Source organism: Teleopsis dalmanni, chromosome 1 (genome assembly GCF_002237135.1).
Source record: "Teleopsis dalmanni isolate 2A chromosome 1, ASM223713v2, whole genome shotgun sequence".
NCBI lineage: Eukaryota > Metazoa > Arthropoda > Insecta > Diptera > Diopsidae > Teleopsis > Teleopsis dalmanni.
The window spans coordinates 214,842,923-214,853,777 of NC_051846.1; the positions used below are offsets into that span (position 1 = coordinate 214,842,923).

At 29.4% G+C, this 10,855-nt stretch overlaps 1 protein-coding gene across 3 annotated transcripts; it reads left to right on the plus strand.

Annotated features, from left to right (window-relative positions):
- The first annotated feature begins 257 nt into the window (after positions 1 to 257).
- Positions 258 to 9,745, plus strand: LOC119671940. Of its 3 annotated transcripts, XM_038082833.1 has the most exons (3): positions 757 to 839; positions 968 to 1,080; positions 9,605 to 9,745. In XM_038082833.1, the coding sequence occupies exon 3, from the start codon at positions 9,607 to 9,609 to the stop codon at positions 9,727 to 9,729; it is 123 nt and encodes a 40-aa protein (XP_037938761.1). In that variant the 5' UTR covers positions 757 to 839; positions 968 to 1,080; positions 9,605 to 9,606; the 3' UTR covers positions 9,730 to 9,745. The 3 variants fall into 3 exon arrangements, with proteins under 3 accessions (XP_037938762.1, XP_037938761.1, XP_037938760.1); XM_038082834.1 differs by lacking the exons at positions 757 to 839; positions 968 to 1,080 and adding an exon at positions 258 to 325; XM_038082832.1 differs by lacking the exons at positions 757 to 839; positions 968 to 1,080 and adding an exon at positions 2,621 to 2,971.
- Positions 9,746 to 10,855: the final 1,110 nt, after the last annotated feature.

Genomic DNA, 10,855 nt, shown 5'->3' on the forward strand with positions numbered 1-10,855 from the left:
AGCTGACACCTTCTTACTTCAACTTTCATTTGTTTTCTGTTGGCTTTGCTTGGTATTTCATATACTGTTTCAAAACAGAGTTGATATATGAATGTATCTGTAACAATAAATTGTTTAAATTGATACACACCTAACATGTTCTACCTAAATTATTTAAAATTTTCGAATAATCTATGTATTTCAAACTTGTAATCATTTTCAAACTAATCTATTACTTTGTTCAATAACTTAATATTTAGAACTCAGTGCTAGCGCTCGTATGTGTAGAAACAAATTAAACTTGAAACGAAACGAAACAAAATACTTGCGCCAAAGCAGTTTGTGGGTATGTGAACAATGTATATTTGTGAAACCATTCAGTTTTCTGTGAAATGTAGTGCGTATAGGTTGTGGATGTGTGCTTGCTGCTTGTCGTTAAATAAACTTCGGTTTTTAATAGTATTAAATTAACAATAAATACGAAAAAAGGTTAATTTAAAAGTTTTATTATATAAAATATAATTTGTATGCATTTCTTGAGTAAAAAAGTAAATGCAAGCAATCGCAATATAAAAGTGAATGTCAAAGGTTTTTGTATGTGTAAATGAATTTATGTGCAACGGAGTGCAATAAACACGCTTAACAGCGTTTATAAACAATTTTTATTTATATTAATAATAATTTGTGAATTATTGCATTTAATCACATAAACAACCTGTGGAAATTAGTTCTTGCAAACTTGTTGTTTTATGTATTTTTGTGGTTTTCCGTGTTAATGTTTTTGCAAGATTCTGCCACAGCTGTTTGATTCATAAAAGTTAACAAAACATTCCGTGGGATATCAAATCAACTAAACATTGGTAATTATATACAAATACGTGTTTATAAAAAAATCATTCATATTTTTCGAAAAAATTTTGTATAATATTATTTAAAGATATTTCGTTAAAATAAAACAAATTTTGTGCTTTGTGTTTTAAAATGTCAGTGAGGAATTTTCATGAGTTTTTCATATGCCGGACTCCTTTATTGCTTTGGAACAGTGGAAAGAAAACATAGTGTTGCCATTAGCTTAAAATTAATTTATTTATGTGGAATAAGGTCTGTTGAATGCCTCAGAATGGCTCAAAATTTTAACTTAAATATTTTGTGCTTATACATTTTTTAAAAAAATTAATTATTTTATTAATTATTCTTATTTATTTTTTAAATTAAATCAATTAAGACGAAATTAATTTTTAACTGTAAGACAATATTAATTTAAATAGTGCTATGTATCAGAATAATAGGTTGCAGAAATTTGTACCAAATGTAATACAAAGCCTCCTAAATACCAGCGCCAATAAGTAATGTGATTAAGAAATAAACGAGTTTACTAAATACCAATAATTTAAAGACCAACTGCATCTATTTATTTCTAAAAGGCAGTGTGTCAGGTCCATTTCGATAAGGTTTTAGGTATTCCCCATTTGTTATAAACTAGAGCATATAGAATATGTTTAAAATATACAAATTTTAAGATAACCTAATTTCTGTCTTCATGCTGCTCTTACTACTATTTTAGAATGTCTTCTTAACACAATCGTCCAATACATTGAAATAATAAGGAAATAAAACGCCATCTTTTTAAATTGACTAATATCGACCTATATAGTGTTTGATAAATTAGATTAGATTAATGACTAAATTGTCAATATGTCATTTACTCTGTTAATACTAAAACTAAATCTATGAAAAAATCTGTTGACGCAAGCGGCGTAATATTTGAACCCATCACAGTATCAAACTTACCTTCTTTGAGGTACCTAAACTTGTCCCATGATATCATTTCCATTTTCAATTTATTACTTCTCTTAACCAATTGCTGGCATCTACTTAGTTATGATGAACATTATCTGTAGTTTCTAAGCTAATGAGTTGCTTGTAAAAATTTTTACATTAATTCCATCTGCTGTTCATTAGTAGACGCATGTAAGAACTTATTTTTGAGTGGGATATATTTATGTGTATCTATCACGACGTTAATTATATAACGCCTGTTGCTCAACAACGAAATTATGTACAGATTATAGATATATTGTAGAGACATATATTTAGCAAATAAATATAATCAAATACTAATGACATTAATTTAAAATATATATATTTTCGGTATAAAGGATCATATTAGTTTTTTGAATATATTAGGAGGCCTCAACTGAACTGAAAATAGTTTTCGCCGTTAATCTAAATATACTTATTATGAGAAATAGCCTAACAGCCTGAATTATTGCTTGAGAACGCTAACAACTAGCATTACGTGCACAAAATTAATCGATATATAAATGATATGGAATGTAATCCAGGAAAACCATACTTATAGATTTTTATTGTTTTTATAATCCTTACAATAAATACATTTATTACCAAACAATTAAAAATAAACATTTATTTGCAAAGTGTTTGTATTTCTCGTCTCGCCAGTTCCATCGCCTTCGATGCATTTAACTTTTTCAATTTTGCCAGCTGTTTTTGGCTGAGTAAGCAATACCATTTAGCACTATCTACATCTACGTATACAATCCAATTACTGCCGTTTAATTATCTTGCATATTTCAATTATTTCCCTTGAAGCCGATAAGAGGTTAACACGCGTTCACTTATCCGCTGCGCCTTCCAGTTGAATTGTGTGATCGTACGGCCAATGTCAATGATTTTTTACCGGTTTGAAATCGTGTCAGCAGTGTTTTTTGCTGAGCCGCGTTTTTTTCAACCGCACGAGTTTTGTAAATAAATAATTAAGAAATGGTTAATATTAATGTCAAAAGCAATTTCTTCAAGTTCTACTGCTTTGTTTCGGAATTGTTAAATCAATCAAAGACATAAAAATTTAATTTCTACTTTTCGTATTGTTTCTGTTCTGCTGCCTGACTTGGCTTGGCTTGGTTGTTTGGCTTGACTTGACTCATTTACAAGTTTCTCGGACACAAAACGCGGTCGCTTGGAATGCCTGGTGAGTTCGTTGACTTTGTATGCTATACTCCGCATAGGAAGCCGCTCAGTAGGTGCACACGTATTTGTTCACAGTCTCACAATCTACCGGTTTGCCGCTAATTTGAATGCTCTATCTCACGCTTCGGTTATGCAAGCAAGATCTTTATAGTGCGGCTAGGCATTTTCATTGTTTCATTAGCAACTTAAAAAATGATTGATTTCATTATCACGAAATGCTGAGCATTTCGGTTTTGATATTTTTGTTTCAATTTGCACGTTGAGCGCTTATCACTGCGGGAACTGATATGTTTAGTTCGCCGAATCTCGCGATGATAGCGCAATTCTCTAAGTGGAAACTAGATGAGTTCAACAAATTGAAGACTGCAATATTTGCAGGCATTTAAAAATTAATGCGCAAATAAACTTTTTGAAAATTGCGAATAGTTGTTGTAAATTACAATATTTTACAATTACAATTACAATATTTTACAATTACAATTACAATATTTTACAATTACAATTACAATATTTGCGAATATTTGTTGTCAAAAAATCAGAGACAAGATACAAAACTTTTCCATTAACAAATATTCAGAATACTTGAAACGAACTACTCGTTCTGAATGCCCTCTTCATGTGTATGTAAATTTTTTAAAAATGTTCTTTTAAAATTTCTAGTTTATATATATTCCTTCTGATGCATCACACTTCTTTCTAACTCAGAAGTGAAACTTAATTTTATAAAATAAAGTAAAAACTTCATGAAACGCTTAATCTGGGCGAATGAAGATGAAATGCAGCAATTTTTGGAATTTATTGAAAATGTTGCGGTTTCAAACAATTCGTAGTTATGTGCTGATATTTATTTACTGCGAACGCCGTATTAAAATTCAATTTGCAAACCAAATAACTCTTGCCAACACATGAAATGATTATAAATTATTTATGATTTGAATGCCAAATTTAATAAATTTCTGAGATACTACTACTTTGGTGTCCGATGCAGGCAACTGTGCCCTTTTCATTGCACTCAATTTTAAATATAAACGTTGCATGTGCATGTGCAGCTTTAACATTTATTTGCGCAGTAATTAAGCATTTCTTCCAGTTGACGGAGTGGAAAATGCACAATATTTGCACCTAAACTTCACACTTACGCCTGTGACTGCCAAAGAGCAACCGCAATGTGGAGCAGTTTGTGCTTCATTGCAAATTTCAGGTTCAAAGTAGGAACACTATTTTAACCGTTTCAATTTTAAAAGTAATTAAATTCAAAATTTAATCACTTCCCTCCACTTAGTAATAAAATTTATTTTCGAAGTGCCAAAAACTAATATTTTTAAACACTTCACTGGAGCTAGCTTCTGTTAATAGATAAAAATAATTATAAATTGTATGTCCTATGACAGGAATTCTATTTCGAATAGAAAAAGTGGTAATAGAAAAAATATGTCCAATTCGAAAATATAATTTCTAATAAAAAGAAATTGAACGTACAGTTATTTCGAGTGTCAATTAATTAATTATACTTAATTTGTCATTTTTTGTTATTTATTCGTAAACAAGAACAAATGCATAAACCACAGCTACGAGTATATAAACTTAATTAACTATAAAAAATTATTTTTTTACAAGTTTATAAAGATTTAAAATAATCAATTTTATCACAGAAAATATTTGTTTAAAACATTGTCAGATGGAAGAATGTTATGAAAGCATTTTTTTATGTTTTATTAGTGCTTTTAGATGACGTTTTTTGACTTTATCAATTCTCACTTAAATGTTTTTGGATTCCCGTTTTATGTGCTATTAGTTGGTACTTTGACTGTTATTAATTTAGGGAAGGCGCTTAGTATGCAAATGTGGTAGTATAATTCATAGACAATATTTACTGTGTTTAGAATGAATCGCCAACATTTCGCTGTAACTTCGCATGTGTAATCATTTGTAATCTTTGTATATCAATTTTCTTATAATTTTATTTATTTTTTCATTATATTCATTCTTTCTAACCGATACCAATTTTTAATGTAATATTTCAACAAAAAAAAAGCTATCTGTATTAGAATTTGAATATCAAATACTGAAAATTCATGCTGTAGTGCTAAGTAGTTACACTGCTCAGCCATTGCCTATGTTTTAATTTCGTGACTATTCTTACAATTATTTTTCTAGATAAATAATAGTTTTTTACGACATATCTCTCGTTTTGTCTCTTAAATCTGATTATTGCTATTATATTTCGTGTTCTTATTATTCTATTCTGATTACTCTTCTTTAACATGCCTTTGGTTGTGGTATAAAAACCTTCTGGTTTTCCTTAATTTGAATTAACTACATATTGTGGTGGCTACGTAATTTATGAGTTATTAAAAAATTAAAACAATTAAGAATTGTGTAAAAAAATTTTTATCATAAAGCGTTATATGTATATTGTGCTGCTTCCGCTGATATATAGGATATTATGTAAACTTTGAATTTTCCTTTCATGTTGTTACTCACATAATATTATATATGCTTCAATTTGTTCTAAGCCTCTTTTTTTACAAACGCTTGTTTAATTTTTTCTAAACAGCAACTTTTTTTTATCAATAAGGTAAAAGCTATCTACAATAGTAATAATGTCGGAATATATGTACGAATAAATTACATAAAAGCGAAGAAACAAACTTTTAAAGGGTTTAGTTTCGTTAAATGAATGTAAATGATAATATGTACCAGAGATCTCACGCAGGTATGAGTCTATTGATTGTACTTTTCAATACTTTTGTCTACTTCATTCCAAATTATCTATTCTAAATTATTTTCATAATTTTTGAATACATTCACGAATGCTTAAATTAATTTCATGGTAGCTTAGTTCCTGTTGTGTAAATTGGAATACACTAATTAAAAACTAAATTGTCTTGCTAAAAGTTCTTATATGCGATTAAAATGCTTTTCTTTAGACAAGCAAATACTTTTTTTACTTCTAACTCCTAACTTACATTAGAAAGCCTTTTTTATGTACAGAAAAGATATTTCCTCTTAAATTGTTTTAAGTTCTTGTACTCGTATTTCCTATCCTTTACTTACTTTTCCTCATTTATTCATAACTCATGACTCTATATTGTACAAGTTAGATAATAGCTGCACTTGATATTAACAAACTGTATAAAATCTTTAAATGCACTGTGACATTAAAAGGAAATTTAAAATTGCAAGTGTTTGCTCTGAGCTCGAATCGCATTTGAACGTAGCATCCACAAAGGAATTCAATACCCCAAACGATGCTTTTACTCCATTTATCAACGTCGCTTTTTTTCTTTTATCAATAAAAACCAACTTAGTTGCTAATTACCGTTTTATAATGTAATACCATCTCATTACTTGTTTCGGTTCGGCAGTATCTCCCACACATCTGTCTTTCGAAAAAAAGAAATAAGTGAAGGGATGGGAGAATTCGTACAAAGCCCGTATCAATTAAAATGGATAATCGAATGATCGTATTCAAAAATTTATGACAATTGAAATGTTTTCTTCTGTACTGGTGCACATCTTCTCCTCTGCTGCTGCTTCTGCCAAGCACCTTTCCATCTCATGAACTGCACTGTAACTTGGCACTCGACTTGAACTGTTAAAAGACAATAAAAAGGTAAGACATCTTCACCGATTTTATCTTTTCATCTTCTCCGAGTCGTTCGTTATTGTATCTTACACCAGTATTTGCTGTTCGCTGTTCGCTATTTGCATTTGCCATTGCGAAGCGCATTACTTTTGACATTACAGACGAATGCATTTTACAATAAATTAAAATTTAAGCTATTTTATTGAACATTTGCCATTCCATAAACTTTGCATGCTTTAAACTCACAGCTTGATTCCTGTAATGACGCCAACAGTAATGATGTTGGTCATGATGATGATGACGACAATGATGATGGAGATGGCGTTGCCAGCGTTGCCAACGTTACTAGCGATATTGGCGATGACGCTGGAATATATTGGTTATATTTTTAGTGAATAATGGCAACATGAATTTTCACTTTATGCTGACTTTCAACAAAAATCTATTGCTTTTGGGTTTGTGGGGTAATATAGAACAGCATAGGTGGCTGATGTTTGGCACCCGCCATTGTCAAAAGTAAAAAGACCATAAATTTCAAAGCCAAAGGGAAGATGTTTTATAGTTTTCGCTCTAATACGTGACAATTTTCAATAAAAATATTTAAAATCTAATCTTTAAACTAGAAAAGCATTGAAGTAAGTTTAGCAATGAAACGAACAATTAAAATTATATAAGCTCTCAAAATGGAATGAATCTGTGTAAAATCTGAAATTCATTGCCATTATTCCAGCTCGCAATTTACATTCGTGTTCATACATTTTTAAATTGGAGCACAAACCCAGCCAGCACTCAGTCTCGAACAGTTGGGAACAGTACTTCCTCAAACTGCAGTTGTATCATTTTTCAAAGGTTAAAATGGAAATGTGAAATGCATCCGTCTATCTCCTCATATCTCATTGTTCGCTTTTTAAAATATGTCAGTCAAGTTAACAATTATTTGTTTTCACACATGTCAACCAACGGTGTGTGTTATTTCTATGTATTCTAATGTACATGGCGGAGGAGGGGGAATATGCAAATACTCAAATGTTCCGTTTTGTGACCGAATTTCTAGATATTTTTAAATTCGTATGAAATCCAACTGGTTTGAATATTCCATCTGCTTGGCATGCAATTTTAATTCTGTAATGTGAAATTTTTAAACGAAAATCACGAAAAAGTAATAAATATTAAATTGACTCCGTTAAGATATAGTCGTCGAAATACTGTAGTTTTCCTAATCATAAATAAACTTTAAATAACAGCTGCTCTCTAATCTGAGTAACAACCAAAATTAATTGGACTTCATAAAGTTTACGAGCCCATGTAATGGAAATGCATAATTAAAGAATAATAGAACTCTGGTTTTCAAATTTAATTACGATTTTAACCTTGAAAACAGATTTTTTTTATATAAGCCATTATTGAAAAGTTTATGAAAAAATGCTTTTTTTTCGAAATTTCAAAATCTAAAATTTTGAGATGTGATAACACGTAACTGCAAAATTAGTACTCTAAAATACTTAAATATGTTTGTTGAAATCGAAAAACCATCCTACAAAATGATAACAAAGTTACCCAAGTTTTTCGGCATTTCTTAAATGTTTAAATAGACTTAAAGGCTCACAATATCTATGTCGCATGATAAAACTGATAATATTTTTACTACTTCTAAAAATAGATACCACTAAAGTTAAACAATCTAAATTGAACAGAACGTGTACAGTACATATTTTTATCATTGTAATTTACAATAGTTTTTGAATTCCGTAGGAATTTCAACCATGGTCGCAGTGCTTCGCTCCGATGAAAGCCAATACCACATTCATAATTAGATTTTTGATTACCTGTTAACGTCTCCTAAAATAAATACAACTAGCTTCATTGATTGGTAAAATTACATATGCAGTACTGGAATCCAAAGGTAAAAACTTTTAGAACAATAGTTAGCTCACAAAATAGTTAGATAGTTAGATCACAAAATTTGAACCATTCTAATTAAAAAAGTAATATTCTGTTGGTTCATATGAAAAATGTTCAGATATATAGAAAAGAAATGATGGCGATTAATCAAAAACTGATATATATGTAATAAATGAGAATCTCTACAGTGAGTTATCAATTTGAGATGATTAAATTCTCTTTTGATTGAGTAGTGATTAACTTAAGGAGCCAATAAATCATTAACATTATATTCATTTACGAACATTTTATTGTGTTTAGTACCATCGTTTTTTAATTGATAACTTCTTACTACTGTCTTACATTATCAAACCAATGAAACTTCATTCGATCTTTAGTCCGGTTGGTTTTAAGTCCAAGTTGTTTTCTGCTAATATTCATTTAAATTGCATGGTGTCCCGCTGCGTTTTTGCAAATTCAAATACATCTAATAATTGTTTTTGTTTATTTTTATGATCACATCAAAATTCTGAATTCCTTAAAAAATGTTTAATTCATTTTGATATCCTCTGAAAGTTATCTTATCTCGTTTCTAGATACTTAAAGGTACTTAGAAATGTGATCAGTTGAGCATCAAGACAAAAGAGGCATTGGCATTGACTTACCAAGAACAAATTTTGACATTGACACTGTAGACTTAGACTGCATCAAATCTTATGTGCAGATTTGCTGAACTGATACATAAAAGCTAAAAATACTTGAAAAAATACTTAATATCACACAAAAACATAAACAATCCGGCTGCTATACTTGAAGGCAACATACCTGGATGGAATTTTATAATGAAAAGCAGTACTAGTAAAGACTAGTATAATAGATCTCCTAGTCGCGATACTTTATATATCCTACACTCAAACATTTTATTATTTAGCAACACCTAAATAAAATAGGTAAACCTATTTACAATTCATAAACAATTTGAAAATAAAATAAAATCTAGCGTTATAACGTTCTAGTAATTGTCATTCTGTGATCAAATAATACGCATTCGAATTCATTAAAGATTTCTACAAAAAGTTAAAATGTTCATATGTTTAAGTTCCAACTATAATGAGATAATACATCCTTTCAGTTTTAAAACCTACTTTTTAATTTTATTTTTAGTGATGACGGATAATATAACAGAAAGTTGGCTCCATTACATGATCGTGATCATAACTTTAATTCCGGTTTATCTGGCATTTCAATTACTGAAATTTTTTGGCTGGGAGCTATTTGTTAACAATTAAAGGCAGAAGAAAACAACTATTTGTAAGTAAAATTTTTTATTACTATATTATAAATTAATCTACATATAAGACACTAAAAAATTGCTTTTAAAATAGAGGAATGGAGAATAATTAATATTTAAAGTATTTAATGAATATGAATATTCGGATTCGAATCAAAAATCTCGAATAGATCGAATTATTTGAATATTTGGTTCGCATCAAGTAAAAAGTTCAAATAGTGAAAAATTATAAATCAGTCGAACTAATTGAATATTTGAAATGATCATATATATCTTTAAAGATTTTTGTTATAAAAGATCATCATTTAAGTGCTACAAAATGTAAATTTTTTTTTTTCATGTTTTATTTCATAACATTCAAAAAAACTCAACAATTTTAATAATTTATCAACTTGTGAAAACTTAAAGGAAGAAAAAGTGGAAAATTACAAACTTTTGCTACAATTAATCAGTTCTGCTTCAACTTTTTTGTTTAAAATTTTAGCTTCTTGTATATTAAAATAGCAGTACATTTGCTGCAAACACCCCTCTCGTCTTCGTACACAATGAAATTGTTTAATTTCTTAATGTAGTGAAGGTTCTGTGCAGAGCGCAGGAATGTTAAATTTCAGACTTCTACTAACTTCACAGACTTCAGTTTTGTAATCACTTTTACGAATTCTGCACTTGCTCCAAAGCTTGTTTCAGTAGGCAAATTTCATATTACACAACACAGAAAAATTCATTTGTTTCCGATCTTTTCGCATATTTGCTCTGAAACACACATCTGTACAGGTAGGTGTTTTGTAATATTTCAAGAAATATGTGATTTATTGCAAGAAGAAGAATTCCAAATGTTCCAAACTTTTTCCAAACTTTGTTATCGAGTTGGTTGCTTCATGCGAAAATGATTGAACGTATGTTCACAGAGTAAAGTTTCCACATACTGCGCTCATTATTATTAGTCTTACAGAATGTAAGGATTTCTCTAGAAAGTGAAATAATTTCTTTTCTTATCCTTTTTTCCTGCATTGCTTAAACTGTATTAAAAGGCATTTAAAATTAACAAAAAAAATTAAATTAGTCAAAAACCACAAAACTGCAACTCAAGTAATTTTTAATCCCATCAAAGTACTTACATACGT